The sequence below is a fragment of the Branchiostoma floridae genome, chromosome 3, assembly GCF_000003815.2.
Source record: "Branchiostoma floridae strain S238N-H82 chromosome 3, Bfl_VNyyK, whole genome shotgun sequence".
NCBI lineage: Eukaryota > Metazoa > Chordata > Leptocardii > Amphioxiformes > Branchiostomatidae > Branchiostoma > Branchiostoma floridae.
In genome coordinates this window covers 5,094,532-5,122,185 of record NC_049981.1, presented here as the reverse complement: position 1 = coordinate 5,122,185, position 27,654 = coordinate 5,094,532, and the positions used below count along the sequence as shown (strand labels likewise).

Below are 27,654 nucleotides of genomic sequence, written 5' to 3'. Positions count from 1 at the left end.
CGAGACGAGTCAGATGGTGCCTCGGGAGAAGTCGTCGTTGATGCCGAGCCGGGCTCTTACCGGGAGCGCGATGTTTTCGACGACTCCGACGTGTCCTCTGAACACCATACGGACACGGTTGGTTCCGAAGATGGGAATTCGATGGTGTCACAAGATGAAGAAAGCGTCTCAGACGCCGAATCTGTGATGGGCTCCGAGCAGGGAGACTCCACAGAAGAAACCGACAGCGACCAAAGTGGTTCCGAGAGTGATACAGGGACAGATGTGTCCTCAGGGACGGTTTCATCTGATGAAAGTGACCGTACCGGCTACGACAGCGGCTACCACAGCGGTGACGAGGAGGAGTGGACACTCTATCGAGACTGGTCCATCGCACTACCTCACCAGCCAGGCGATGTTCCTCAACGTGTCATCAAACAGACGAGGCGCGCTGGCAAAAAGTTTTATCTAATAGAGTTCGCTGCGTTGCCTCGTTACAGTAATGAGATTGTACACAGCAAGAACTGGGTCCCAGAACAGACATTGATGAAAAAATATGGTTACCTCGTCCTGAAGTAATGTGAGGTCGCCATATTGCTTGCAGTACAATTTTTCTTTCCTAATGTGATACCATGTTTGACACATAGGACGACATGTGTGTTGGTTATGAATTCCTTAATACAATTTTGATCGCCGTCAAGTGATAGTAACGTGTTAAGAAATAAACAGGATCACCCTACACAAGTGTCTTTTGTGTTGTGTTGATATATGCCTACATAACAGACACGTACAAGGCTACTCCAAAGCAATGATTTCCTGCATGTACATATAGATGGCATACGTCCGTACGTACATGACAACTATGCTTACCTATAACAAATATACTTACTCATTTACTCCGGAGCATACTCCGGAGCAGTTTATTTTACTCCGGAGCAGTTTATTTTACTCCGGAGCAGTTTATTTTACTCCGGAGCAACACGTGTAGCTACTCCAAAGCAATGATGCACTGCATGTACATATAGATGGCATATGTCCGTACGTACATGACAAATATGCTTACCTATAACAAATGTACTTACTCATTTACTCCGGAGCATACTCCGGAGCAGTTTATTTTACTCCGGAGCAGTTTATTTTACTCCGGAGCAACACGTATAGCTACTACAAAGCAATGATTTACTGCATGTACATATAGATGGTATATGTTCGTACGTACATGATAAATATACTAACTTATTACAACAAATATACTTACTCATTTACTGTATTTACAGTATTTTTACTCCGGAGCAGTGTTTTTACTCCGGCGCAACACATATAGTTACTCCAAAGCAATGTTTTACTGCATGTATATATAGATGGGATATGTTCGTAGGTACATGACAAATATACTTACTTACAACAGATATACTTACTCACTTACTCCGGAGCATACTCCGGCGCAGTTTTCTTTTACTCCGAAGCAGTTTATCTTACTCCGGAGCAGTTTTCTTTTACTCCGGAGCAGTTTATTTTACTCCGGAGCAGTTTATTTTACTCCGGAGCAACACGTATAGCTACTCCATGCCTTGCACCTAGCATTGGCCAACCAGCGTACCGTGCGTGGGCGTGTTTTAACATGCTTGGGCATGCTCGGGCGTGTTCATTGCAAAATTTACGTCACGATGATGCAAACGTGTGCAGTGAGAAGCCAACAGAGACACTGTACAACCGACGAGTATTTGCCGTGCCGCCGACAGTCAAGCCATCCGTCCCATCCACGTTGGCGTAACATCCAGTTACCCGCATAGTCGCAAATCAACGTCGCTAACTCGGTGGAGATGGCGTCGGTACTTCCTTCATACTGTTCGTGCACGCCGTGACACATACGTCCACGGCGAAAGACATTGCGGTAACGAGTCGACCCCAGTTTAATCGTTCCTCTTGCAGTACTTTTTCGAGCACCGTTTTCAGCCCATCCCTCGTATTGGGTACGTTGTCCATGAAGCTGTCAATAATCTTTCCATATTCCTCTTCCGCCGAGATCGCATCCACCCATTGTACTACTTTTACGTACACTGCCGAACTGGGACGTCGGTGGTGTTCGGGAACCAAGTCTGGGGCTTTGTGATATAATAACTGACGAAAGACGTCTGTTGTTTGTGCTTTCAGTGCATCCATTAAAGACTGGTCTCAGCAAATTTAACCTGATGATTGCCTTAGAGACTTAGAACCAGGCCAAATAAGGGCATGTCATTCACGATTGGGGAGGGGAGGTTCATTTAGGGTGGGGTAGGGTCTATCAAAAGGGCGGCCTGACCCCTATTTCACCCCTGCTCAGATCTAAGGAAATACCTATTCCCCTAGATTTTGCCGTCATAACATGACCTCTGACCTGCACCGCCTGAATACATAATATCTGACCCCTGACCTGCTCCGCCGGAATGAATTATATCTGACCTCTAACCTGCTCCTGAATAAATAATATCAGCAGACGATGACATTTGACCTGCACCACCTTGCACCGCCTGAAAAATGGGACTCAGCGTGTCTCTACTATACTACTGGCAAAGTTTTTTCCGTCCCCAGCTGCAAAATTCCGTCAAAGGACATACGGACGGGTGCTGGCCACAACCCTGCAAGGAATGGAAGCAGTGTCCACTAGCCTACAAGGTCATTCGGCGCCACTGGTTCTCCCGTAGCATATTCTAAAAGCCTACAACACAACAAAAACGTGTCGTATCAGCCTTTATAACATAAACTCTTCACAATGCTTTGCTCACAAAGGTCCATTGGAAAAGGAGGCAATGTTTTAACTGCTATCCTGCATAAGCGGAAATATTCGCGTTGGTTTTAATAAGATATTTTTAGTTCGCGGTGCCAAAATCGCGAACATAAACCTATTGCGAACATTTCACTTTTGCAGTATATTATTGAGGAATCAGAACGACAATTCAACATCGAGCTCGAGTCAGCTCGAACTAGACACACCACTCATGAAAGCGTCCTGAACAGAAACGTGACTGTACTAATGTACAAAACCCCCGAGTGGGGTCCATTTGGACCCCAGGCGTACATTTTGAAGTGCCATTTGAACATTTGTGACCTGAAGAAAAAATCCTTCCGTGACTTTGTCAGTCAACATGTCTTATACCTTCTCCCAAGTTTTCGCAAAGATTGGTACAATAATGTGGAAATTATAAAGAAAGTTTGTGTTCAGTCCCTCTGGGGTCCAAACGGACCCCAGCAAAAATTCCCAGTTTTTAAAACAAACTTTGTTGACTAACTCCTGAACCACTTACAGTATGACTACCAAACTTACAGACTTACAGACAATAATGTTAACCTAAATCATCAAAAAAATTTCTGTGTCATCAACATGTAATGTGACGACATTATGACGTCATTTGCCTAATCAGGGCGGCCATTTTGGATTATGACCAATGACGTCATGAAATTAGCATAAATTATAAATTTTAAGTCATTAAAACTACATTGAATTTCATAGAATTTAATTGTTGTCAGAAAACAGGTGTAGTTTACCAAGAAAACCTTGTTTAAATTGAAATTGTCAAATTTTGGCAAAAATATGCCTGTTATAATATGGTTGCCATGGCAACCCCCAAAAATTATAAACTTACTTTATTGACCAAAAACTTTTGCAAACAATATTTTGTGATAAATTACCAAGTTTCGTAGCTTTAGCTCTAGCCGTTCATGAGTTATGCGACAAAAATGTTGCTGAGGGCCTCAAAATTCCCCTATCTGGTCGGAATAGGTTTAGTGCAAAACATGGTCCTTCTGAACTTTTGCATAAATTATGATAATGAGTTGGAATTAGCAACACCTTAACATCTCAAAATCTTCCTCTTACATTGACGAAGCAATGTATATACAATGATCACCGATAAGAAATGGTACTGGGATTTTATGAACAAAACATTTTGGGGTCCGTTTGGACCCCACTCGGTCATTTTAGTCGCAAAAAAAGGTCGGGTGCTTGAGGGTTAAAATGTTTACCCCTACCACCCTTACCACGTGTATTTGCCGTCTTAGAATGTCAACCGTCTCAGGCAGCCTTTTCCTATAAAATTTCAGAACAGCCAGGTATTCGGAGGCTAGTGTAGAAAACAACCTTAAGTTAAATGTCGACCCCATCTTAAACTAATACAACAACATGACCTCAGCCAACCGATTGGCAAGATAAGCGGACACGCGGGGTCGAATGTTAATACGGGTTCCATTTTTCACATTCCTGGTTAGACGCTATGTCCTTGAGGAAGGCAGTTTCGCAACATTACCCACACTGAAGGCGTGGAAGAAGAGGGTTGGGCTCCACCTTCCAATACTGTGCCCTAGACGCAGTAGATAACAACAAACTGTCATTACGGTCTTAAAAGGTTAGAGGAACTTTTACTTTACTTTACCTTTGCTTAAGGGCAAATTTCGGGACTTGCGCAGATGACCCAGTTTCAGAATGCTTAGGTAGCCTTGGCCAAAGTGGCTGTAGTTCTAAATGTTTTTCTTGAGACATGTTTGTATTTTGGAGGTGCATATTATAGGTAAGGGTTAGTAGCTTCTCTATTGTGTTAAAAAAAACAGATTTTTATTGATATTTGTGGTTTTAGTAGGCCTTAGAAGTTAGGTGTTTTGGTGTTGTTTACTGGTAGTGAAAAGGGGTGAAAATGTTACCACCTATGTTTTGATGGCGTATAATATAATACCGCCGTAAATTATTTCCTTTTTTTTGTCGTCAAATTACTCTTCAGAGGCCGGACAACCATGACAATATGCGTTTTGCATGTTCTAAAACTCAGGTAGATGATTTTGACAGCCTCTTTCTGCCATGATTTCCATTGTTAAGAATAGGCAGACTAAATACCGAAATTGTAGGTAAACACTTTTTGTTTTGAGTGTCAACGTTTCACAAGGCCCTTCTATGTACCACTTATTTAAAACATTCGTTCCTGAACATTTAGAAGCAAATATTTGTCAGCCCTGCATAACGTCAAGTCTCTCATCCGTGCAACACTACTGGGACCTGACTTACAGGTAAGATTTCATGATTCAAACCCGCTTGGTAGCCTTAATCATGTTGGTACTGCACTCAACGCAAGTTAATACTAGTAACTTGCTTAAAGAGTGCCACATACGCAGAACAGCAAGTTTGAAAAAGTACTTACTTTGTTCGAGCTCCCGCTCGAACCAATCCTGAGATCTTCCTCCAGTGCACTTGGTCCTCCATGGCCCTTTCAGTTTGTAGCTCTTTAGTATCATACAGACTTGTGTCACTACGTAGGTTGTCTACCCTGGGTCTTCCCTTACCTGTTTTTCCTTTAGTAGTAGGCTCCCAGAGTACAAGATGGTGTGCAGGGATTTCAGGGTGTCTAACACAATGGCCAGTCAGTTTCAATCTACGCTGTTGTAATTTCTTGGTGATACGAGGGGCATTCAATAAGTAATGTCCCTGACCCATTTCCCATAGCAGGAGATTAATGAAACTTGGCACAGTTAACGTTATTAGTCTTTCTCTTCATAGGAACCACCCAGAGTTTTGCATTTCTCCCATCATTTGATGTAGCTCTGGACACCATTCTTGTAGGACATCCCAGGTTGGTCCTCCGACAGATGCCTCATCAATGGCAGAAGAGGGACGACCAGGTCTGGGAGCTGTTTACACAGACTTCCAGCCATGTTTAAATTCACGATGCCAGCGTTTTACAAGGTCATATGATATGGCATCATCACCATAAGTTTTTTTTTCATTTCATCAAAAGTCCCCTTTGGTGTGCGTCCTTTCAAATACAAAAACCGGATCACTGCGCGACACTCAACTTGCTCCATTTCACACCTGGTCCATTTCACACCTGAATCAGTTCAAACACCAGTAAATCAGTAACCACAATTAGTTCAGAGCTGTGTTTTGCAACATAACCCATAGAGATATGACTCATTACACATGCAAAATTTCATCTAGATCAGACAACTGGAAGTGGGTCAGGGGCATTACTTATTGAATGCCCCTCGTAGATGGTAAATCTTGGTACAATAGCTCGTTCGTAAGCTTTTGCCGCCATTAAACGTTAAGGCTATAGTCTAGATTAGTCCTATAGACTTTTTTCTAAATTCCGTATGGGCAGTGTGTTGTAACCTGCGTGAAATGCAGTATACCTGTTTTAAGGTTCGTGTTTTGGGCATGCGTTTCCGGCGATATATCTCCGATACGCAGCGTGCTATTGCAAAGGTATTTGGTAGATTGGTGTGGTGTGGTGGCCAGACGGTCAGTTTTGAATTTGGGCCTAATTGACTTTGACCCTGGTACAGAATGTTGATTTTAGTGTTAATTGGGGGGTTCCCCTACATTTGCTTGGTTTTAATCGTTAACATAAGTGACTCCAGAGGGGCATAGATAGTCTCCAGAGGAAGGTCTCTGTTGCCCCTGGCTACATAAGGGTCAAGCTACATCAGAGTGGGCCGTCATTCATGGGCCATGCCATTTACCAAGAGGGATGTGTCTGTTTGTGTGTGTGTTGTCAGTGAAACTTAAGAACCTTTGTATCAATTGTGATTAGAGAGTGCATTGTATGTGGATAGGTTTTGGGAAGAGGAGGTCAAAGTCAATTTTGGCCCTCAAGTTTCTTGCTCTGGAATTTTGGGACTTTATTATCTATGTTTCCAATGTTTGTTTTTTTCCATTATGGGACTTTGAATAACGTGTAACATTTGTACTTAATGGAAGGGGGAACATTTACAGGTACCAACTATGCAAATTAGGGTTTGTATAGTTAATGTGGCTACTCCATGATTCCTTGGTAAATGATACTTTCATTTTATATGTTTACTTTACTGTGTCTAGGACACGTTATTGGTATGTGGAGCCCAACCCTCTCACTTCACCGCATTTTACCTCCCCAAACTAAGCATATCTATCTATTCCTTCGACGTATGATAGGTTTCTGACTGCGAAACATCTTGGGAGTATAGTGATACAAACTTCAGCTGTCCAGTGGAAAATCCTTGTCTATCAAAGCTTCGTTGAAGGCTTTTCACGAAACAAAACGCACGGCGTATTTGACCGCTCCTTTATTCAGATAGAAGTCCAAAAGAAGTTTCGAATTTGATATTGTGACCCGAGGCTTCGTCCATTTTGTCCAGAGCTAATTGAAGTCGAATATCACTCTTTGATTGCCAAAAACCAGTTACTCATTGACAAGCAACTAGATATGATTTTGCAAACTAATGAGTAAAAATCATAGGCCATATGAAAGAGTTTCAAGTAGAGTTTTCTTGTAGTCTTGAACCTGCAGTTGTAGGCAGAATCACCGTGGGGCGCAACAGCAACACGCCTCTTTCAGGTCAAGGTTTGCAGACAAAATTGTAATTACAGACAACCATTCGTAACTCTCCATAGACAATGTTACAAATCAGTGAATAGTAACAACTCAATTAGCTTTAAATAGAAATGTCAACAAATCGACCATATCTTAACGATAATCTTCATAGATAATGTGACAAATAAGTGAATGGGTGTTAGGAATGTCACAAAATGCTTTGTTCAAATGCCAACGGAAACAACAGCAACGTTAACAGGACATCATCTGAAAATAAAAAAGAAATACAGAAAGACCCAGCAAAAGGCTACACTTCTTCACATACCAGAAGTGGGTACCGGTACAGTGTACCGGTACAAAACCGATTTTTCTTATTGGACCGGTCCGGAAAAAAACGGACCTGAAAAATATCGGTGGACCTATTGGAAAATAAACAAATTATATGTTCAGGCATTCACACGTTTTGGGGCTTACTAGTCTAGGAAAATAACAAGAGCGAAGTAGAGTAGAATCTATGGTCATATTACCAAGTCTTACAGTCAATAGTACAGAGGTTCTTTAGCCTTGTAGGATTTTAAAACGCCAGTGGGAGTCGAATACTACATGTACATAAAACAGATTACTTTGTAGTGAAATGGATCATTGTTTTGAGCATCGTCCATTTATAATTCCATATATTCAATCAGGTTGGACCTGATCCTCTGGACCTGAACCGGACCTGGACCTGAATTTGATGTACCGGTACGTACCCGCCCCTATCACACACCGTACAACATGTGGGTGGATCCGCCTTGCGGAATAAGTGCTCACTGCATCTAACTTTCTAAACATATTCAAATCAAGATTTGACAAACACATGGTGTCACGCCCAGTACATGTAGCGCATTCAAATATAAATCACTGTGCCATTCACAAAGGCCAACAATAAAAATCAACTGAACAGCGACCTAAACTTGAACAAAGTCTAATACCTGGCCGTCATAATCTACACTACTCTACTCTAAGGTTTCCCATTGATTGCGAATGTGACACCCTCGTTATTCATAGTTGATTGGTTTATACTGTTTGAAGGGTGGGTCACTGGCAGACAACCGTCAAACCGGTCTGACCGAGTTTCTGTGTGTTTGTGTGAGACACACGCCAGGTGTAGGCATTCCTCGACACCCGCATTCTGGTGTCAGTCCAAGGCGTGGAAGCTTAGAAAAGGTACGTGGGTTGTAAACATCTAGAGTTGTGTTGGGTTGAGAATGGCGTGTGTGTGTGAGAGAGAGAAAGAGAGAGAGAGAGAGAGTTGTAGTACTAGTACATGTATTTGAAATTCCATTGCCAAGTGCCTCGCCTGTTAACCCTTAACAACAAGGGAACCCTCCATATAGTGTGTTGTCTAGCTTCCTGCCGTTTGTTTGCCTTTGGCCTCATATTTTGCGTCTGTCCGCTTGCGTTTCACGAACTTGAAGTTGTAAGTGGCAGGCGCCTTGAAGGAAGCACTGTTAAGGGGGGGTCACACCTGCGTATATATTTAAGTCCGTATGAGGCGCGCATGGAAGTATTTGCCTCCACCAGGCTCCACAGGTCGTTGGAAAAATAATAGAAATTGGACAAACGTAAACAGGTAACATGTCAGACGAGTAAGCTGGGTCGCTAACCACACTTCTCGGTCAGCTAACTCATCTGGCATGTTATGTATCTATATTTGTCCAATTTGTACTATTTTTCCCGCGACCTGTGAAGCCTGGTAGAGACTAAGAGCGTTATACGCACCTCAAACGGACTTGAATATATACGCATGTGTGACCCCACCTTTAGGCCCCCTTTCCACTAGACGGCGATCGTGCTGCGCTCTCACTGCGACCTAAATATGATATGTGTAACCTTTGATTTCACACTGGGTATATCATACAAAACGTCCAAGTGTGACTGAGAAGACAAAAACACACAAAGTGTAAAAAGATTTGTTTCTATTTTATACAATTCGTTGAGCTATATGTCACATTTTAGGTCGCAGAGAGAGCGCAGGGAGAGCGCCATCCTAGTAGAAAGCGGGTATTCACATGTTAGGATTACTTACAAAACAAACGGTAGAGACTCAACTCAAGTCGATGTAAGCCAATTAGTAAATAACATTCTCTTCCCCTACTGCATAGTCTTTGATAAGGTAGATTACCTCATAGAACTTGTTTTGTTATCTAGTAGAAGATACAATACCTTGCACATCATACAACTTGTACCCGAGCCCAAAATGAATTACGAGCTAGCCGGAGCAACTGAAATGCTAATTTATACACTCGTAATTTATAACGCGATTATGGTGTTACCTTCTTTCCATCGCCCTTCGTTCTTTTTTGCCCTTCAGTATTTTGTTTGACTTTCAACAAACAGAACTAGGTTGAAACTTTGCGTTTCATTGATGGGTCTAATTTTGCCGTTTCTTAGAGGAAACTTAGTGGAAACCAGGGTAATACAAGACTATTGTAATTATCAAGTTGTCTTGTAGCTACAAATATGTTAGATTGTCTTGTAAACACGCGAAATTGTAATGACAGTTGGAAATTTATTGCCCCAATTACTAGGAATACGTACATAACAAAGCAGATAATAAAATTAAGTCCAATTATTGTAATATATGCAAATCATTGTCATCCCAATTTTTGGCATTTATTTTTCGACAAATGTTATAATACATTACATCAAGGAGCTTTGATTACATTGGATCCCATTGGCAGCATGCTTTATCAGTCTTACAACTCGATAACATAACATTGAGACGTCCAAATTTCGTGTATAGGTACACTGTATGCACGGAATATAACTCTGTTAATATTCAAAACTCCACTTTCGTAAACTTTCAACGGAAATGATAGTAAAGTTTATTGCAAATTCTTGCCCGTGGGCTAATTGCAGGTAACATGAGGGATTCAAACAGTGTAAAAAACACAAGTGTCTACTCTAGTCTAAAAATAGTAAAGGCTAACTCTAGATCCTGTGTTATTGAGTTCGACTCCATGCATTTTCGAAGACAGTGGAAGACAAAAGATCCCACACAGTACACATGTGGTAAACAATTCTAATGGCACGCTGTGTAAACAGATATAAACGGCGCGAGGCGTACTTGAATCCTACCCTTGTAGTTACTAGTCTTTTATTCTCCAGGATTCGTGAATACTATTTTTGGTCCCAACAAAATGTCGTCTGACAAAAACAATACCCATCATCTCCGACCCGTTGAGCAAGTTCGAACTTTTCCATGACGTAACATAACCCTGGTCAAATGTCAAAGCTATCGTAACCGTTGGGCCCTTTCAAAGCTATTTGTTCTAACATGATCGTTCATGCGGAAAGTGTTTTAGCAACCTCGCCATAACACAGTGTACATGGAGTACTGCACACGAACGGTAGGATTTCAATTCACAGGTAAAAGAAGGGTTGGCGGGCGCATACACTTGGATCAAACTCCATACAAAACCGCGGGTAAGACGCGAAACTTTTCGTGTCTTGGCCTTGCTTTGATATGTGTCTTCTCACACTATGTGTGTTTATAACTGCAAGCTCCAAACCTAGGTCTACACGTTTTTTACATTTTAGAACGTACCGCAATTAGTGTGTACAGCGTATTTGTAGGAAGTCTTCGGCGAAGTCTTCGATCTGAACTACTAGCAAGAGCTGTGTACCACTAAACGTAGTAAGATGATGTATGTAGAGAACAGACAACTTATGATTTAGGGTGTGGTATTCGGTATTTTCTATAACGTTACATGATATACATAAATACGTATATAATTATATATAACACCTCAGTACTAATTAGCTACCTTGAGTGGTAAATGAGAAGCTGTATAAACCGACCATTTCATAATGACGCCCTTCTACAGTTTATAGGCAGGCGTGGCTCTCTCAAAACACGGAACCGACATCCGCAACTCGTGGCAAGGATTAGAGTTGTAAGTTGAGATTCAAACTTGTTGTTCAGACTTACTCCTTTGTTCTCCGAAGGAACCTTATCCCCCTGTCACATTTGGCGAAAATCGATCGGACGACGGTTCTGCGGCAATCGCCCGATAGTAACTTTATTGCACAACAATTGTACAAGGTACAAAGTATAGCTTATATGTGACAGGGACGGTTTTTAGGTGAAAAATACGCGCAGCCCTCTGTCGATCTTAGATATGGCCGATCTTCCATCGATACGCTCAAAGATCGTGGATAATGTGACATGGGTATAACTCCGACATTGTTACAGAAATCTTTGTTGCCCGTCATGCCTTGATAAACGTACATAATGACAAAGATGAATGATACAGACCAACGGGAAGGGGCTACACGCTATAGCTACGGGACTGAGGCCCCGATCATACTAAAGCCTTGCAAATCGGAATCAAATAAGTCGCGTATAACAGATACTTTAAGCTTTTTACCATGATGCGATTGCCCGCGACTACTGTAAATGCAGAAATGTTCGCGGTGGATTAATTTTCGCGGTTTTCGCGGTGACCACTTCACCGCGAATTTTTTCTATTATGATATTAGATTGCAGTCTATGGTGTTACCGCGAACTTAAATCCATCGCGAAAATTCCTTTTTCCCGCTACCGCGAAATTAAATCCCCGCGAACTTAGATACATTTACAGTAATTAAAAAATCGCGTCCAACAGCAAACATCAACCCCATTGGTATGAACGGGGTCTAAGTGAGTGGGAACTTTGGACTGAAGAATGAGACTATTGACATATTCCTTTGATAATCTTGTGGATATAAAACCTCATGATCTTTTCCACTGTACCCCGACACAGAAAAAGATTATGTGAAATGATGTTAAAGTACGCCTGATTTGCATTTTTGGAAAGAATAGCAAATAATAGTTTTGACATATATAGGGTGCAATATATGTGACTGTGGGTGCTTATGAAATGATTGGTCCACTAGCTTCTGTGACGCTAGTTCACCTTTATGATGGCTTTATCGGAGGGTAACCTATATCCGTTGTTTTTACAAACAGTGTATTCAGGAATTTTAAGTTGACGGACTTTGGTTTCAAATTGCAATATCATCAAAATATTACAATTCAACACCACTGTTCGTAGACTTGATACCCCAAAATACAATGTTTTAAAAGGAACGGATATAGGTTACCCCGCGGATAAAGGTGAACTGGCGTTATATAAATATCATACTGTATGGAGGTAGGTGGGGTCAATTACTGCTGGTCAAATAGTTTCAATGGTAAAAGCAGTAAGACACAAATGTTCTGTCTAATATATTTCCACACAAAGAAGGACCATAGAATACACACAGTGTGCTTTGATATTAAGTGAAACCTTATCATATGTGTGTGTAGGTTTTATAGAAGAACTTCGATCGTACACGGTACAATGTATGGCAAAAAAAAAGAAGAAACAAACTTAACATCCTAATTACTAAAACAAGTATTAAACATAGTACATATGCAGATTATGAATATAGAATGAACTTCCTAATTTCTAGAACAATAAGAGCTAGCCTAAATCATATATTGTATAGCAATCGAGTGAGGCTAATTATGAATTTCGGCATTTTTTTCTTATGACAAAGCAGTCTTTTATATATTTACCTATTTTAGCATTGTGAATAACTCTTTACGTGAAACATTGTACCTATAGTAAACGCAATGGGAAAACACTGTCATTTTTTGTAGTCGAAATGTAGTCATGAAGCTATTCATGTAGATATCACAATGTATGTAAATGTTGTTACTTTTCAATAAAGAAAATTATTTTTAAAAAAGAATAACAAACTAGAGTTAGGTTTTGACACCCCATCAACCGGTTCCGAAAACATTTTGCAAAAGACCTAGCGTTGCTGGTCATACTAAATTTTAGAGTTGTTTTGATCCCCCCCATGGACACCCTCTCTTTAGACAAGGAGGAAAGTTTTCATCGAATCCCCGCTAAGAATGTCAGTAAAATGGCCTCGCCATAGACGGTTAGGGTCAGCTGAGGTCAGGAAAATGGCACTGAATCTGAACTTTCTCCGGGTGGTGACCTAGTTCGGAACAAATGGTAGTCAGAGATTCAAGCACGTTATCCTTAAATGTGACAGGAAACCAAATCTCGCGTGCAGTTAATTTTAGCAATCCCTAGAAAGGAAGCACTACCCTTGAACGAAATGTGCATACTTGGGATCCGGGCGATTAAAATCTGACCGGTGAATTGCTTGTATCTATTAGAAATCAGTGGCAAAGTCAGTTACACAGATTTTAAGCATTGAACAACATGACACCTCAATTGCACTATGTTATCGGACATGTATAGGATCTGTTGTATTGTCGTTAAAGCAGAATTCAGCGCGGTTTCTATAGGATGCCTGGTCAATGTTGTAATCGTATACGTCCCGACACAACATTTGGAAACTATCTTGGAGACTATCTATACTTTGGGTATCATCCTTATTTAAACGACCTTAAAGATACATTCAGTGTCGAAATACTTTATGGAGCCCCAGGTCGAAACTACTAAGGCCTTATGTAGCTCTAAGACAACATCGTAAATATCTACTGGCTGCTGTGAGTACGAGATGACAGTCAAGATCGGACGCATATGGTTCGGATAACTTCGGTAAAGATCCCCCACCTGTGACTTTTTGACCCATGCCAGGTGAATGCGTCACTCGGGCACAAGAGAGTCATTCCCTGCCTCGCAAAGGATTCTAATTTTTTGTCTTTCTGGGCTCGATAGCGAAATATCAGCTTCTACGAAGATTTACCCCCCCCCCCCCCCTCATCGGTATTTACATTTGTCAGTAGCGTTTTTTTCGTGTTTCTTTTGTTGTGGAGGTTGATAAAGAAGCTATACCGCTGTTACCAGGACTGGCAACCTTGACCCCGATGACACTGGCCTTGCTTGGTGCTCTATCAGGCGTAGCTGTCTCCCTGTTGAGGTAGAATAGCCATTTTGTGGGTCTTTGGGCTGAACATTATCTTGGTCAAGCGCTGTTCCCTAGCCGGCCGTACACTCCTCTGGCCGGCTTACTTCTCTTTCCTGTGTTCCATTTCTACTGTTTTCCAGCAACCCGGAGTCTGGTAGAGACTAGCTGTTATCAAGGACGTCATATAACGTCCTTGCTGTTATCCACACTGGGACACGGAATTGGAAGGAAGAGCCCAACCATCTCCTTCCATGGACACGCTAGAATCCAGATTCCAACGTTGACACTCTATAACTCTTTTACAGAATCTAAGAGGTAAAGAAACATGGCGGAAAGAGAACCAGAGGACGAAGCGCTGTTTGAAGGTCATGGTAACGGGATCTCCAAGGACAAAGATCAGGTATGGATCAAGTTTGGATCACGTCTGTTACTGATCCAGGTCTTTTCTGTAGCATGAGACTTGCTGTTGATGTCTGTCAGTTGACCCGTACCTTCTATGACCAAGAAAGAAAGGAGCTTTTTACAGAGGCCACCACATTCCACCCTTATCTCCCCACGTTTACAGACAAAAAGAAAACTACCTTCCTCTTAACATCACAAAAACCACACATTATCGAAAAGATGGGATCCTTCGTCTTCTTCTGTCTTCGAAAAAGAAGTCAAACCCAATAGCTAAGTTGTTGTTTTTTGCTTTGTTTAGTTTATTTGAATTTATCACTAGAGTTGGTCGCTTACTGCTGTATACTGTTTACTATTTTTTGTCTGTCACTTTTGTCCCTTGCAATTATATATTAGCCGTCGGGCTGGAGCTTTCATCATTATATTCCTTCCAACTATGTATTTATACTTCCTTTCAATCTTGTTAGAATTTGGTAAAATGGACCACAACAATATATGATTTGTTCATATTATTTCATAGTAAGGATTTAACAGCTCTCCAACCAGATATTATATGCATATTAATTCATAGGTAGGCCATGTTGATTTCATTATATGGATGACATCCGCGAGCGCATCAATTTTTGTCCGTTTCGAAATGTTTTCAGGATGCTTTTGTCTTTAAGAATTATCTTAGCCTGTATTTTTGACTGTATGGAGTTCCAAATCTGAATAGTAGAATCATTGAATGAGTAGACACCAAACGTCCTTGTGTTTGTGTTTGTATCTAGGGTTTCTCTGACTCCATTAAGGTGAACTACGACAAGGCTCTCAAGTATCTGGGCGGGTTTGGGCCGTGGCAGAAGAGGGTGTACCTCTTGGTCTGTCTCCCCGCCGTCTTCAACGCCTTCCAGACCATGGGCATCGTCTTCATCGCCGCCGAGCCAGACTTCAGCTGTCGGCAGCCGGACGTGAACTTCACGGGGCTGAACGCGACCGACGCCGAGATACGGAACATCACCGTCCCTTGGGAGAAAAAGGGCGACGAGTGGAAACAAAGCCAGTGTTCAAGGTCGGTGTCTGAAAATGCCTAGATGCCAGCATCTTTGCTGTCGTGTGCTCTCTCGGTCGCTTCCTAAGAAGCGACCTAAAAAACGTAATAAAGCTGAAATGTCTGACTCAGGTCTGTTGCAGTCTTTTTCGCAGGATCCGCCTTTCTTCTACCATGCGCATGAGTCTGGTTTCTCCTGATTTTAGCTGCCTGGACAGTGTGCATCTCCAGCTGGATCTGTCATTTGCAAGGTCCTCCCAGTGCTCTGTGTCAATATCAATATCAAGAGCCTTTAGGTCCCCTCTTGTAGACATCTTTTGACCGCAACCTGCTGTAACGTATAACCGTCAAGCGTCCCTCAGGTACTAGAACCCAATATGTATTTAGTAACATCTTTTTAACAACCTGTAACGTATAACCGGCAAGCGTCCCTCGGTACTAGAAACCCTTTGTATTTAGTAACTTCTTTTTGTTGCTTTCCTTCTTCAGGTACAGTTATAACTTCACTGCATCTGACCTAGAGACGACGTACCAGGATTTTGTGAGCAGGTATCCTGTAGCCAACCGAACCAAGATCCAGTGTGACCAGGGATACGTGTACGATACCTCACAGTTCGAAAACACCGTCGTCACACAGGTAAACAAACATTTCAAAGTAAATGTCGAGCTGGTATGCAGTATATTTTTTGATTACCAGGCTTGACATTTTGCCTAATAAGACTTTTCACCCTAGTTACCACGCACGCGCGGGTGAAAGGAACTCTGGGTAATATGTCAAAGTTGAAGGCCCTCAGACGTCAACAGTCTCGTCTCTACCATTGTTTCGATTTGTGTAACAATGTCTGGAACTTAATGACACCTGCAAAATGGCGGAATGTCGGTTTTCTGGGGACCTTCAACTTTGACATATTACCCAGAGTTCCTTTCACCTACCCGCGCGTGCGTGGTTAGTAGTTTGAAAAGGCTTATAGGGCCTGTAATAAACACTGCCTACGAACGTTTTATATATATGTATATATGATTGACGTGTAACGTGGTGCGAGGGAATTCTGTCTGTCCGTCCGTCCGTCTGTCTCTGTAGTTGTTTTATGCTTTAAGCGGAAGTCTTCTATCTCAATTTCCTAATGCCGATGCATGTATTTTGCTAAAAGTGGTGTGACTTATCTGTCCGACTGTCTGTTTGTCTGTCTGTCAGTCTGTGTAGTTGCAGTGTTACTGTTATGCTCTAAAGCTAAGGGCACAACCCGCTGTACGTGCAAATACGTGCTGTCTACGTGTCAGAACGTGGGCACTTTTTTTGGATCCGTAAGTGGTAAGTACCGCTTCCGTACGAACTCGTAGGGAATCCGACGGATTTTGGAGCACGCAGACACGCCGTAGAACTTTACGCGCAGGCAAAACTTTGTGTGCCATCGGGCTGCGGATTCGCCCCCCTGTACGTGCTAGTACGGGCGACGTGCCTGCCAATTACAGGCTCGTTCTCATTTAAATGTCAAAATGCTGTCGCCTGACTTTACGCCTTGATATGGAGCAAATTATAGACAACATCACTGGTTCCTTCATTTTTCCACAACCTCTGTAATGTTTTACAAAAGATGCACCACAACATTTGTATTGGTTGATGGCTTAAAAGATTATTATAGCCACGGATGGGATTTCACACCCTAAAAAATGGCTGTCGCCTGAGAAGAAACGTAGAATTCAAATAGTAGCCAAAAATTTAACAATTCAGTTCCCAGAATGATTGTTCGGCAGGTGAAACCAGCTGACCAGACCCTCTGCCCGATCACGTCAGATCGCTACTGTCACTGATCTTGGAAGCTGTGTGAGGTGGTTTATGCCTGTCGCCAGATTCTGTAACAAACGTTACCATCACTAGTACGATGGTTGCCAAAGTTATGTTATGCACATACAAGACTAGAAATGGCCGTTTTTGTGACGCTGTACAGTTTTTCTGGCTTTCTAAAGAAACAAGGAAGGGTTGCTGACTGTCATTTGTATCCCACCTTGCTTAACAAAGTGTTGTAAAGAAATGACTGTAACAAACGTTACCATTGTTCGATGCTGTCTACGCTTTCTATTTGACCTGGTGTAAAAAAGCTGCCCACTTTTCAAATGTCCCTAGGGACATTCACTTATACCTAAATTATGTAGTCAATAAGATAAGTCCTTTCGAAGAAAACAGGGTAAAGTCTACTGTTGTAACAAACGTTACCGGTAACGTTTGTTACATGCCCTGTAATGCATTACCTATGGGACCGAAAATAATAAGTTGTCATTTTTTGGCTATGGTTAAAAGAGGAATTTTCCCAAACAACTAAGTAATTTTCAGTGAAAATAAAGCCGATCTATTTTTCGACCAAAAAAATGCCATTTTCGACATTTCAATGAGAACGAGTGACAACCTGGAAGTTTTCAGAAATACGTGGCGGACGTGGCCTCCCAAAAAACGTACGGACAAATTTCACGTACGGCGGGTTGTGCCCTTAGCTTAATACTGATGCATGTGTTTTCCAGTGGAACGTGGTGTGTGATAAGTTCATGTGTTTTCCAGTGGGACGTGGTGTGTGATAAGTTCATGTGTCTTCCAGTGGGACGTGGTGTGTGATAAGTTCATGTGTTTTCCAGTGGGACGTGGTGTGTGATAAGTTCATGTGTTTTCCAGTGGGACGTGGTGTGTGATAAGTTCATGTGTTTTCCAGTGGGACGTGGTGTGTGATAAGTTCATGTGTTTTCCAGTGGGACGTGGTGTGTGATAAGTTCATGTGTTTTCCAGTGGGACGTGGTGTGTGATAAGTTCATGTGTTTTCCAGTGGGACGTGGTGTGTGATAAGTTCATGTGTTTTCCAGTGGGACGTGGTGTGTGATAAGTTCATGTGTTTTCCAGTGGGACGTGGTGTGTGATAAGTTCATGTGTTTTCCAGTGGGACGTGGTGTGTGATAAGAAATGGCAGGTGAACATGATCCAGTCTGTGTGGATGGCGGGGCTCATGGTTGGATCCTTCTTCGGAGGACACGCGGCAGACATGTATGTAAACAATGCATTAAATCACAATGCTACATTTTCGCCAAAATGCAGAATGTCTTCCCTGTAGCCTTTTGTTAAGCTACACGATACTATACCATTAGGCTCGCCCTATAGTATTGTGTACGAGTAAAAGAAAAATAGTCACCCTACAAGTACTTGGTTAAAGTTGATGGACCAGGTTATTTTAAACATAATCATACTATACCGTTAGGTTCACCCTGTAGTATTGTGTGCGACTAAAAAAATACCATACATGTTTTGCCATTGCAAACCTTCAATTGTTGATATTTATATAGCCGATATGATGATGCAGTTCTAAATTCTGAATGGCCCCTGAAAGAAGAAGAAAATAAAAAGTACACACCAGCAAATACAATATCACATATTCGTATGTTAAGCCATGTCACTTATAGCCGACCATAGCCTTCCGACATTCTCCAGACCATGGTTTGAGTTAGCTCCTGACACATATAGCCAACCATGTTCTCCCGACCTTCTTCATGCTTTGGAGTTAATCGTAAGAAATGTCATCTGTCACAGTTGGTAGTAGGTCAGTGATATTGCCTACTCTACTAAGTCTATTCAATTTCTAACGTCTTTATTTTGGATTTCTATGGGATCTTTTTTGTAAAATTACACCGACATACAAACAAGCATACATGGGCACTAAATGCCGAAAGATTTCTGAACACCCCAAACATGAATTATTTCTATTCTTGAATGCAAGTTCATGTGTGACGGTAGTCGACATTATGTTACAATTTTAAGACTTTATATCCCTGCACAAAATGAAGCGCTTACCAACAAGCTTCCAATCAGTCCTCTGATCCTTCTCAAGTTGAAATGAACCAAAACCTAAGTCACACATCGGGCCGATACCGACTACCAAGCACCTTTGACTCTTTCCTGACGTCACACTTCCGTTCCGGATGATTATGGAGTCTAAAAATTATAACATATTATTTCTAATCTTGTCCATTTCCCAGCTGGGGCCGGAAGCCTGTCCTGTTGGCCCTGATGGCTGTCATGTACCTGTTCGGTATGGCCTCTGCCTTCTCCCCTAACTTCACCGTGCTCACCGCCTTTCGCTTCATCATGGCGTGTGCCGGTATGATCATCTTTGAGATACCCTTCGTCTTAGGTAGGTATATATATTTTTTTATTTAGTTTTGGACAGACAAGGACAATGTGGCAGGCACTCAAGTTTGTAACTTATATTAACACTGCCACATACACGGTACAGACAGAAGGTAAAGGTAGTCTTTTACCTCCCCGACCGAAGTCAGGTACCCATTTTACACCTGGGTGAAATGAGGAAGGTCGTGTAAAGTGCCTTTCCCAAGGGCACAACGTCGTGGGCACAGCGGGGATCGAACTCAGGACCTCTAGATTCCGAGCCGAACGCTCTACCAGTTACGCTACACACGACGCCACAGGAATATTTGTATTCGTTCGCTCTCGAAAATGACTGTATGTGTGCTCATTAAGCAGGGATCCGGACCTCATGTGGCTCTGGGTCCAAACCTTGAAGTGCAAAGTCGCTCACTCTTACAATGGATGCTGATGCACGACGTCTATACGTATACCTCGTGGTGAGGAGGCTGTCTTCTTTAAAAGCTGTTCTGTATCATTTTTTTTACTAATAGATATCAGTTCCAACTTGCAGCAACAACAGCCTCTTTCCTTATAGAACTCTCTACCGGACAAGTGTTTCCCTCCCTTGTACAATCCACAAGCCTTCAAACCAATGTTAACCACAATCTTCCAGCAAGATTACCTTTAGTTTGCAACAAAAGTGGTCATTTGGCCTTGCACTGAGCAAATGCGTTGAATTTTTGCCATGCAATTTTACCCCCTCAGTTTGCTTTTTTTTTGGAAAGCTTTACTGACTTGTCGTTGAAGAGGTTCATCAGTCACACTGACAGCACATCTTGATCACGGAGAATGACCCAGTCTCGATCTCGCGAGAGAACACGGGATTAGGTCTCGCGAGATCTAGACTGGGTCATTCTCCGTGATCAAGATGTGCTTTCTTTCAGACATCGAAAATTTGGAGGTATGTACTTTACCTTTAAAACAGTCACTGTTGGAATACACTTGGTAGTAACTCTACTGACTTGATTTTTCTTGCCCCTCCCCTCCTAGGAGCGGAGATGGTGAGTCCTGAGAAGCGGACCCTGGTGGGGATGATCATCATGATCTACTGGGCGGTGGGGTACGTGCTGCTGGCCGGGGTAGCCTACCTCATCCGCTCCTGGATGTGGTTCCAGATAGCCGTCACCATGCCTTACCTCATCGGTTTCGCCTACTATTGGTAAGCAATACATGTACTTAATAAATACAGTGTTAACTTTATTGTACAAGAAGATACAATGGTGAAATGGACAAACGCTTTAAGCAACACAAGCTGTACACAAGGAGGTTATATGTTGTACGGGTCGCAAGTTCGTATATTCAAGTCCATATGAGTTACGTATTGACATTAAAGTTGTTCAGGTAAAGTTTGCGGGAAAATTTTTTTCTAATTTACCCACCGTTGTACAGCCTGGTTCTTGAACCGAGGATGTTTCTTCGTCGAAAATGAGTTCCGCTAGGGCCGTCCCTCTATTAGGACGTTAAATGGAGGCCCCGTGTTTGAGGAGAGCCACACCTCAAGCACGTTTAAGAACCCACCACCCGTGCGATGGTACGATGTGAGTGGTTCAAAACCTACCGTCCCTTGGCTGCACCTTGAGCAATTACTGTCGTATTGAGGCCACTCGTTCCAGACCCTTGCGATTTAGCCCCGCCTATTGTAAGCTCCTCGCAATTCAGCCCCTGGATGCCAAGAGAGAGTAGTCGGCCTACCCAATAACAATAAGAACATTTTGCCTTTCCAGGATGATCCCCGAATCTCCGCGTTGGCTGATTTCAAGGAACCGGCAAAGCGAGGCGAAAGCCATCGTAGAGGAAGGAGCCAAGGTAATGTAGAGGTTCCTTTCTTCGACAGGTCACTGCTATACCTTTCTCAGACTGCCTCAAGCTGAAAATATGTGACAAACTGTAATAATACGTCCAACAATAGTTTCATCAGGTTGATAGAATATAGGATATAGGATATAGGAGAGTTCTTTTTACACAACCAGCAGGTGCTTACAATAAGAAATTCAACGCCAGTGATGAACCGGGACGATGGTGGATACAAGCTTAGCCACGTTTGGGATTACTTTCTCACCGCAAAAGCGCCACCTATATCGGCTACATATAGCGGTGAGAAGCAGAACTCCAGTTAGAAGCTCTGACGAAGGTGTATGAGAGACATCGAAACGCAACCATTGTAAGTAGCTGCTGGTCGTGTAAAAAGAATTCTCCTATATCCTGTAATAGTACGGTGTGCATTGAACGCGAATGTCGCAATTGTGCAGTCCTGAAACAAACCAGATTTCTGCGTACTACAGGTCGCGAAAGTGAATCTACCAGATGAAGTATTCCACGACGACGCCCCACTGACAACAAAGGTATGGAAACACTATAGTACACTATGCGTGTTGACGTGCGTAGTCCTGTGGTAAGTGAATCTTATCCTACAGGCCGCTCACCTCACATGTATGCTACTGTAAAGGGTTGCAGTCATTAATATGGAATGCTAATTCTAGTAACTCTACCGTTTCCCCTTACACCGTAAAAATATTATGTATAGACTTATCAGCAAACAATGTACGTCAAACGTGGTGGAAGACGAAACACATTTTATGTCAAACTGCTCTTTCTACAATCACGAAAGAAAAGAGCTGAACGAAGAGGCCATCAAATTCCACCCAAACTTCCTCACATTCACTGACAAGAAGAAAACAGAAATCAAGAAGAAATCACAAAACCCACACACAATAGAGAAGGTGGGATCTTTGGTCTTCCACTGTCTTCGAAAAGGAGTCGAACCAAATAACCCAGGATCTAGAGTTAGCTTTTACTAGCTTTAGACTAGAGTAAACACTTGTGATATTGTTTTTACACTGTTTGAATCTCTTATGTTACCTGCAATTAGCCCAAGGGCTTTTGCAATAAACTTTAATAAAGTTTGATATTATCTTTTGACATAAGAGTGCATGTGTAACATTGTCATTGTACCTTTGTCTCGCGATTATCTTTCCTTATTAGGAAAAACTGTGGAATAAAGTTATCATTATTGATCATTGTTACTATAAGGAGGAGGAAGGCGGTTCGGACAGAGCTCTCTATACATTCGTAGATCTGTTCAGGACTCCAAACCTGCGCAAGTGGACTATCAACCTGTTCTTTAACTGGTGAGTGATACGTTGTGTCCTGCATTGACGTATATTGATATTATCATATTTGTTCTGCAATACGTGACGTATATCTATTCTATTGATTCTATGAAACCAAAGTCTAAATCTCTGTGTGTTAAATCGCTTGTTATGCCTGTGTTGGATGCATTGTTCTCTTGTTCATACTCTTAGAAATACTTGTAGAAAATAGTTAAGAAACATAGATATAAACCTTTGCTTTGTGGAGATCATTTTAGCAACATTCTTACTGCTAATGTCCACCATACGATGATACTATAAAAATTTTATATGCATACTTATTATAATTTCCGTTCCGAAGTATACCAACCAGCTTTCGGTTAGTGTCCTGATCCCCTTCTTGTTAAAAGGACCCCAAGCCTAGGTCATGTGATTTTAACGGAAAGGTAACGTCAACAACGGGTCAAAGGTGCCTCGTATTAGGTATCGGCCCCCGTCTCGGCCAGGGAAGGCTAACGGGATGATGTTATTGGTGTCACATCTCAATCTCTGGATACAATGTATTAATAAATTACTTTTCTTCGTCTACTCTTTGATTTCATCAATAGCTGACATGTCATCACACTTATACTCATCCCAGGGCGGTGAACAGCATGGTGTATTATGGAATATCCCTGAACGCCGCGGCGTTCCACGGGAACCTGTACCTGAACTTCGCCATTTCCGGGTTTGTGGAGATCCCGGCTTACCTCATCTCAATCTACATCCTGGACAAGTGAGATTTACTTTATTTATTTGCTATCTCATCTAGCTATTCATTTTTTTATTTATTTATTTAACATCAAAGTACAAAACAGGACAGAGAGGTAATACACTCTAGCAGTACGCTAATATTCACATCACCTCTCAATAAAAGATAACTGACAAGGACAAATAAATGACAATATCAAAACAAACAGTTCACAGCTATTTAAATATAACTCAGGTTACAAGGTAGTTGCAAAACGTTTCGTATGTACAATATATAACTGGCTTAACTGTAAGATACTGCAGTTTGTAGAATGTGACAGGAAAGGTGAACCCCTTAATAGTAGATGGATACGGGCTGATTCGGATAAACTATTGAAGTCAAGAGTATTGCCTAGCAGGTTCTGTAGATTGCCGAAAAATTAATTCTGTATTGTTGATATGTTATGTTGATATGATTCATTCTTATGTTTTAAGACCATATATCCGTTCACAAAATAAAGCGCTTACCAACAAGCTTTCGATCAGCCCTCTGATTAATCAAGTTGAAATGACCCAAAGCCTAAGTCACACATCCGGAACGGAAGTGTGACGTCATCAACGGGTCAAAGGAGCTTTGCAATCGGTATCGGCCCCCGTCACAGATGAACTTACATTCTAGCTATTCATCCATTCGTTTGTTCATTTATCTATTTGTTTGTTTGCTTTAGTCTTCATTTATTCATGAAAAAGTCAATTATTCATTAAAAACTGGTCACTTTTATTAAGGTCATATGCGACGGAATAAGGGTTACATGATTGAAGTCCTATTAAATCCATAAACATGTCTTAATAAATTGATAAACATATATATATACATATATATATTTACAAATACAAGAAGTATTCACATATGTCTATCTGCCCATCAATTCTAAAACTTTTTTTTAAGTACAACATTAAGCAAGGTCAGATAGGGGCTATGACGAGGGTCAGGCCTCAAATCTGTGGACCGGAAAGAATAGAGATAAATTATATGTCTATTTATCAATAGTATTGAGATGAATACTTCAGTTGAAACCTAAACTGGAGCTTCTTTGTTTCAATTCTGCCAGAATAGCCCATTGATTAATTGATATGACCTATGCTCCATACTATCCTCTTTTTTAATCATCTTTAGGGTTTAATTGATATGACGATTTATCTCTATCGTTATCATTATTCACCAGGTTTGGAAGGCGCTGTTCACTGTCCAGTCTTATGGTCGTCGGAGGCGTGGCTTGTATCGTCGCTTTCTTCATTCCAAAGCGTAAGTTCATACACAACTTTATCTGCTTTTCTTTTTCCGGGTTTCAGCGTTCATTCATGACATTTTTTGGTAAGCACAGCGAACTATAAGATTATGACATCATAACTGTAAGTACTTGTATATGTGATGTTCGTATTTTTTAATGTCATGTGTCTAGGAAGATTTGCTGAGTACAATTTGTATGTCAATTAATGGACAAATAAAGCATCCAAAGCATCCGCAGCATGTGGCACGGTAATTATAGGGATGGAGCACATCTTGAGATGCAACCGTTTCCCAAGGGTGATTGTCTTTCCTTTGCAATGGTACTTTTCTTAACAAGGCACAATTTGGGATGCACGAAAACGATTCGGTAAGCACGAAACCATTTTGGGATTCACTAAACCATTTTGGAATGCACCAAACCATTTTGCGATGCACTAAAGCATTTTGGGATGTACTAAAACATTTTGGGATTCACCAAACTATTTTGGGATACGCCAAGCAATTTTGGAATGCACCAAACCATTTTGCGATGCGCTAAAGCATTTTGGGATGCACCAAACCATTTTGCGATGCACCAAACCATTTTGAGATGCAGTAAAGCATTTTGAGATGCTTTAGAGCATTTTGGGATGCACCAAACCACTTTGGGATGCACAAAACCATTTTGCGATGCACCAAAACATTTCGGGATGCACCAAAACATTTTAGGATGCACCAAACTATTTAGCGATGCACCAAAGCATTTAGGGATGCTGCACAAACCCTGCTGTGTGTGTCTCTACCTTACAGACCTGTTCTGGCTAACCACCACCCTGGCCATGATCGGGAAGTTCTGCATCACCGCCACCTTCGCCATCGTCTACATCTTCACAGCCGAGATCTACCCCACCGTTATCAGGTAGATTTGGAGTTCAAGTTTGCTTCTTATTTTTTATTTTGCCTTTGATAGGATGACAGAAGCGGCCATCCACAACAGAGCAGTTTTGTATGTTAGTACAAGCTGCGTAAGACCTTAAGCTAAGGGCACAACCCACTGCACGTGCAAATACGTGCTGTCTACGTGCCAAAACGTGGTCAACCTTTTGTGGTAAGTACCGCCTCCGTACGAACTCGTAGGGAATCCGAAGGATTTTGTAGCACGCAGACACGCCATAGAACTTTACTTGTAGGCAAAACTTTGTGTGCCGTGCGTTGACGTACTACTCCCGTCAGTTGCCAGTCATTCCCCACGTTTTCAGAAATACGTGGCGGAGTTTCTCTCAAGCTCAACTTTCCAGAACAACCTTGGCCAAAGCTATGCTATCTCTGAGTGGAAGACTTGAACCCAGGACCTTTAAGATGTCGCTGATTTTTTAAAGCCAAAAAAATACCATTTTAACATATAACGTTGAAGAGATTCATTAGCCACGTGTGTACACGGTTAATAGCATTGTCATCAAGCAGTGACTACTTTTTAAAGGTAAACACACGTACATCCAAATTTTGATCAATCCATCTTGATCACGGAGTGACCCAGTTCTCGCGAGAGTTGTGAGAACTAGGTCGAGACTTTCGTGGATCTTCTGCCACTCATCCCGCCTCCTTGCGGTAATTTGGAGGTACGTATGCTTACCTTTAAAAAGTAATAACTGTTTGATGAAAATCCTATTAACTATTTTAACAAGTAATAACCACAAGTAATTTGCGTCTTTTTCTAGGCAAATCGGCCTGGGCATGGGCGCCATGATGGCTCGTGTTGGCGGGATCATCGCGCCGTTTATCGACCTGCTGGGCGTCTATTGGACGCCGTTGCCTTACGTCATCTTCGGGGGGACTTCGATTGCCGCCGGGCTGCTGGCGCTGCTCCTACCGGAAACCAATGGGATTGCACTTCCGGCTACCATCGAGGACGGCGAGAATTTCAGGAAGAAAGACGGCATTGTGGATGAGGAAAAGGAAACAGCTAGACTTTAGTTCTGGGACGGACAAGATCCGACTCTCCAAGCAGAGGTTAGGCTCCGGCTGTTCTTTTTAAGCTTTTTTTAGTCGTTTTTATCGGGCTTTCTATTTTGAATTGTATCTTGATCTATCTTGTATTGTCAAAACCTAACTGGCGGACTTCAAGATTCAAAATAGAAAGCTCGATAAAAACGACTAAAAAAACGTTTTAAAAAGCCAGAGCCCAACCTCTGCTTGGAGAGTAGATGATCATAGTTTGTGGTTATTTTTGGAGTAGCTGAAATAAACCAACTAAATATTGTCATCTGAGATCCTCAAGGTTTTTGTAACATTTGAAAATTCTTTTTTTTGTACAAAGAGAAGGAAAGAGAATTGTTTATTTTTCTAATTCAATACAGCTAGAAAGATGTTGTTGTTTAATTTGTAAAGGAAAAGAACACAAAGAAAAGAATTAAAAACACCCTCCAATTTAATTTGGGAATTCCATTATTATTTGGGAGTGACCTTCCAGATCTCAGCAACCGTACACCCAGATGGGCTGATATCGTAAGCTGTAAGTATAAATGATGTAAGAAATACATAGCAGCCAATAACGACCCCCTGGGGATTAATCTAAATTGGCATAACTGTACATAATTATGCAGAATTATGCAAAAATTTTGAGGGTTATGCATAATTATGCATAAGTTTCCAATGGTTATGCATAATTATGCATAAGGCTCCAAGGGTTATTCATAACTATGCTTGTTCAAAGGGTAACATGCATAAGGGTTCTGATGATTATGCATAATTCTTGAACCTGCCTT

The 27,654-nt window shown here is 41.7% G+C and overlaps 1 protein-coding gene across 2 annotated transcripts; it reads left to right on the top strand.

Moving 5' to 3' along the window:
- Positions 1 to 8,336: 8,336 nt before the first annotated feature.
- On the top strand, positions 8,337 to 27,276 carry LOC118410876 (organic cation transporter protein-like). Of its 2 annotated transcripts, XM_035812752.1 has the most exons (15): positions 8,425 to 8,498; positions 11,169 to 11,230; positions 14,495 to 14,589; positions 15,359 to 15,639; positions 16,108 to 16,255; positions 18,543 to 18,646; positions 19,633 to 19,787; positions 20,792 to 20,960; positions 21,526 to 21,607; positions 22,084 to 22,143; positions 22,832 to 22,929; positions 23,531 to 23,665; positions 24,846 to 24,925; positions 25,700 to 25,808; positions 26,608 to 27,276. In XM_035812752.1, the coding sequence occupies exons 3-15, from the start codon at positions 14,515 to 14,517 to the stop codon at positions 26,861 to 26,863; spliced, it is 1,752 nt and encodes a 583-aa protein (XP_035668645.1). In that variant the 5' UTR covers positions 8,425 to 8,498; positions 11,169 to 11,230; positions 14,495 to 14,514; the 3' UTR covers positions 26,864 to 27,276. The 2 variants fall into 2 exon arrangements, with proteins under 2 accessions (XP_035668644.1, XP_035668645.1); XM_035812751.1 differs by lacking the exon at positions 11,169 to 11,230 and having other exon boundaries at positions 8,337 to 8,498.
- Positions 27,277 to 27,654: the final 378 nt, after the last annotated feature.

Coding starts and splice junctions, on each gene's coding strand:
- LOC118410876 (XM_035812751.1), top strand. CDS start 14,515: ATGGCGGAAAGAGAACCAGAGGACGAAGCGCTGTTTGAAGGTCATGGT. Junction 14,590..15,358: donor TCTCCAAGGACAAAGATCAG/GTATGGATCAAG, acceptor GTTTGTATCTAG/GGTTTCTCTGACTCCATTAA. Junction 24,926..25,699: donor CGCTTTCTTCATTCCAAAGC/GTAAGTTCATAC, acceptor TCTACCTTACAG/ACCTGTTCTGGCTAACCACC.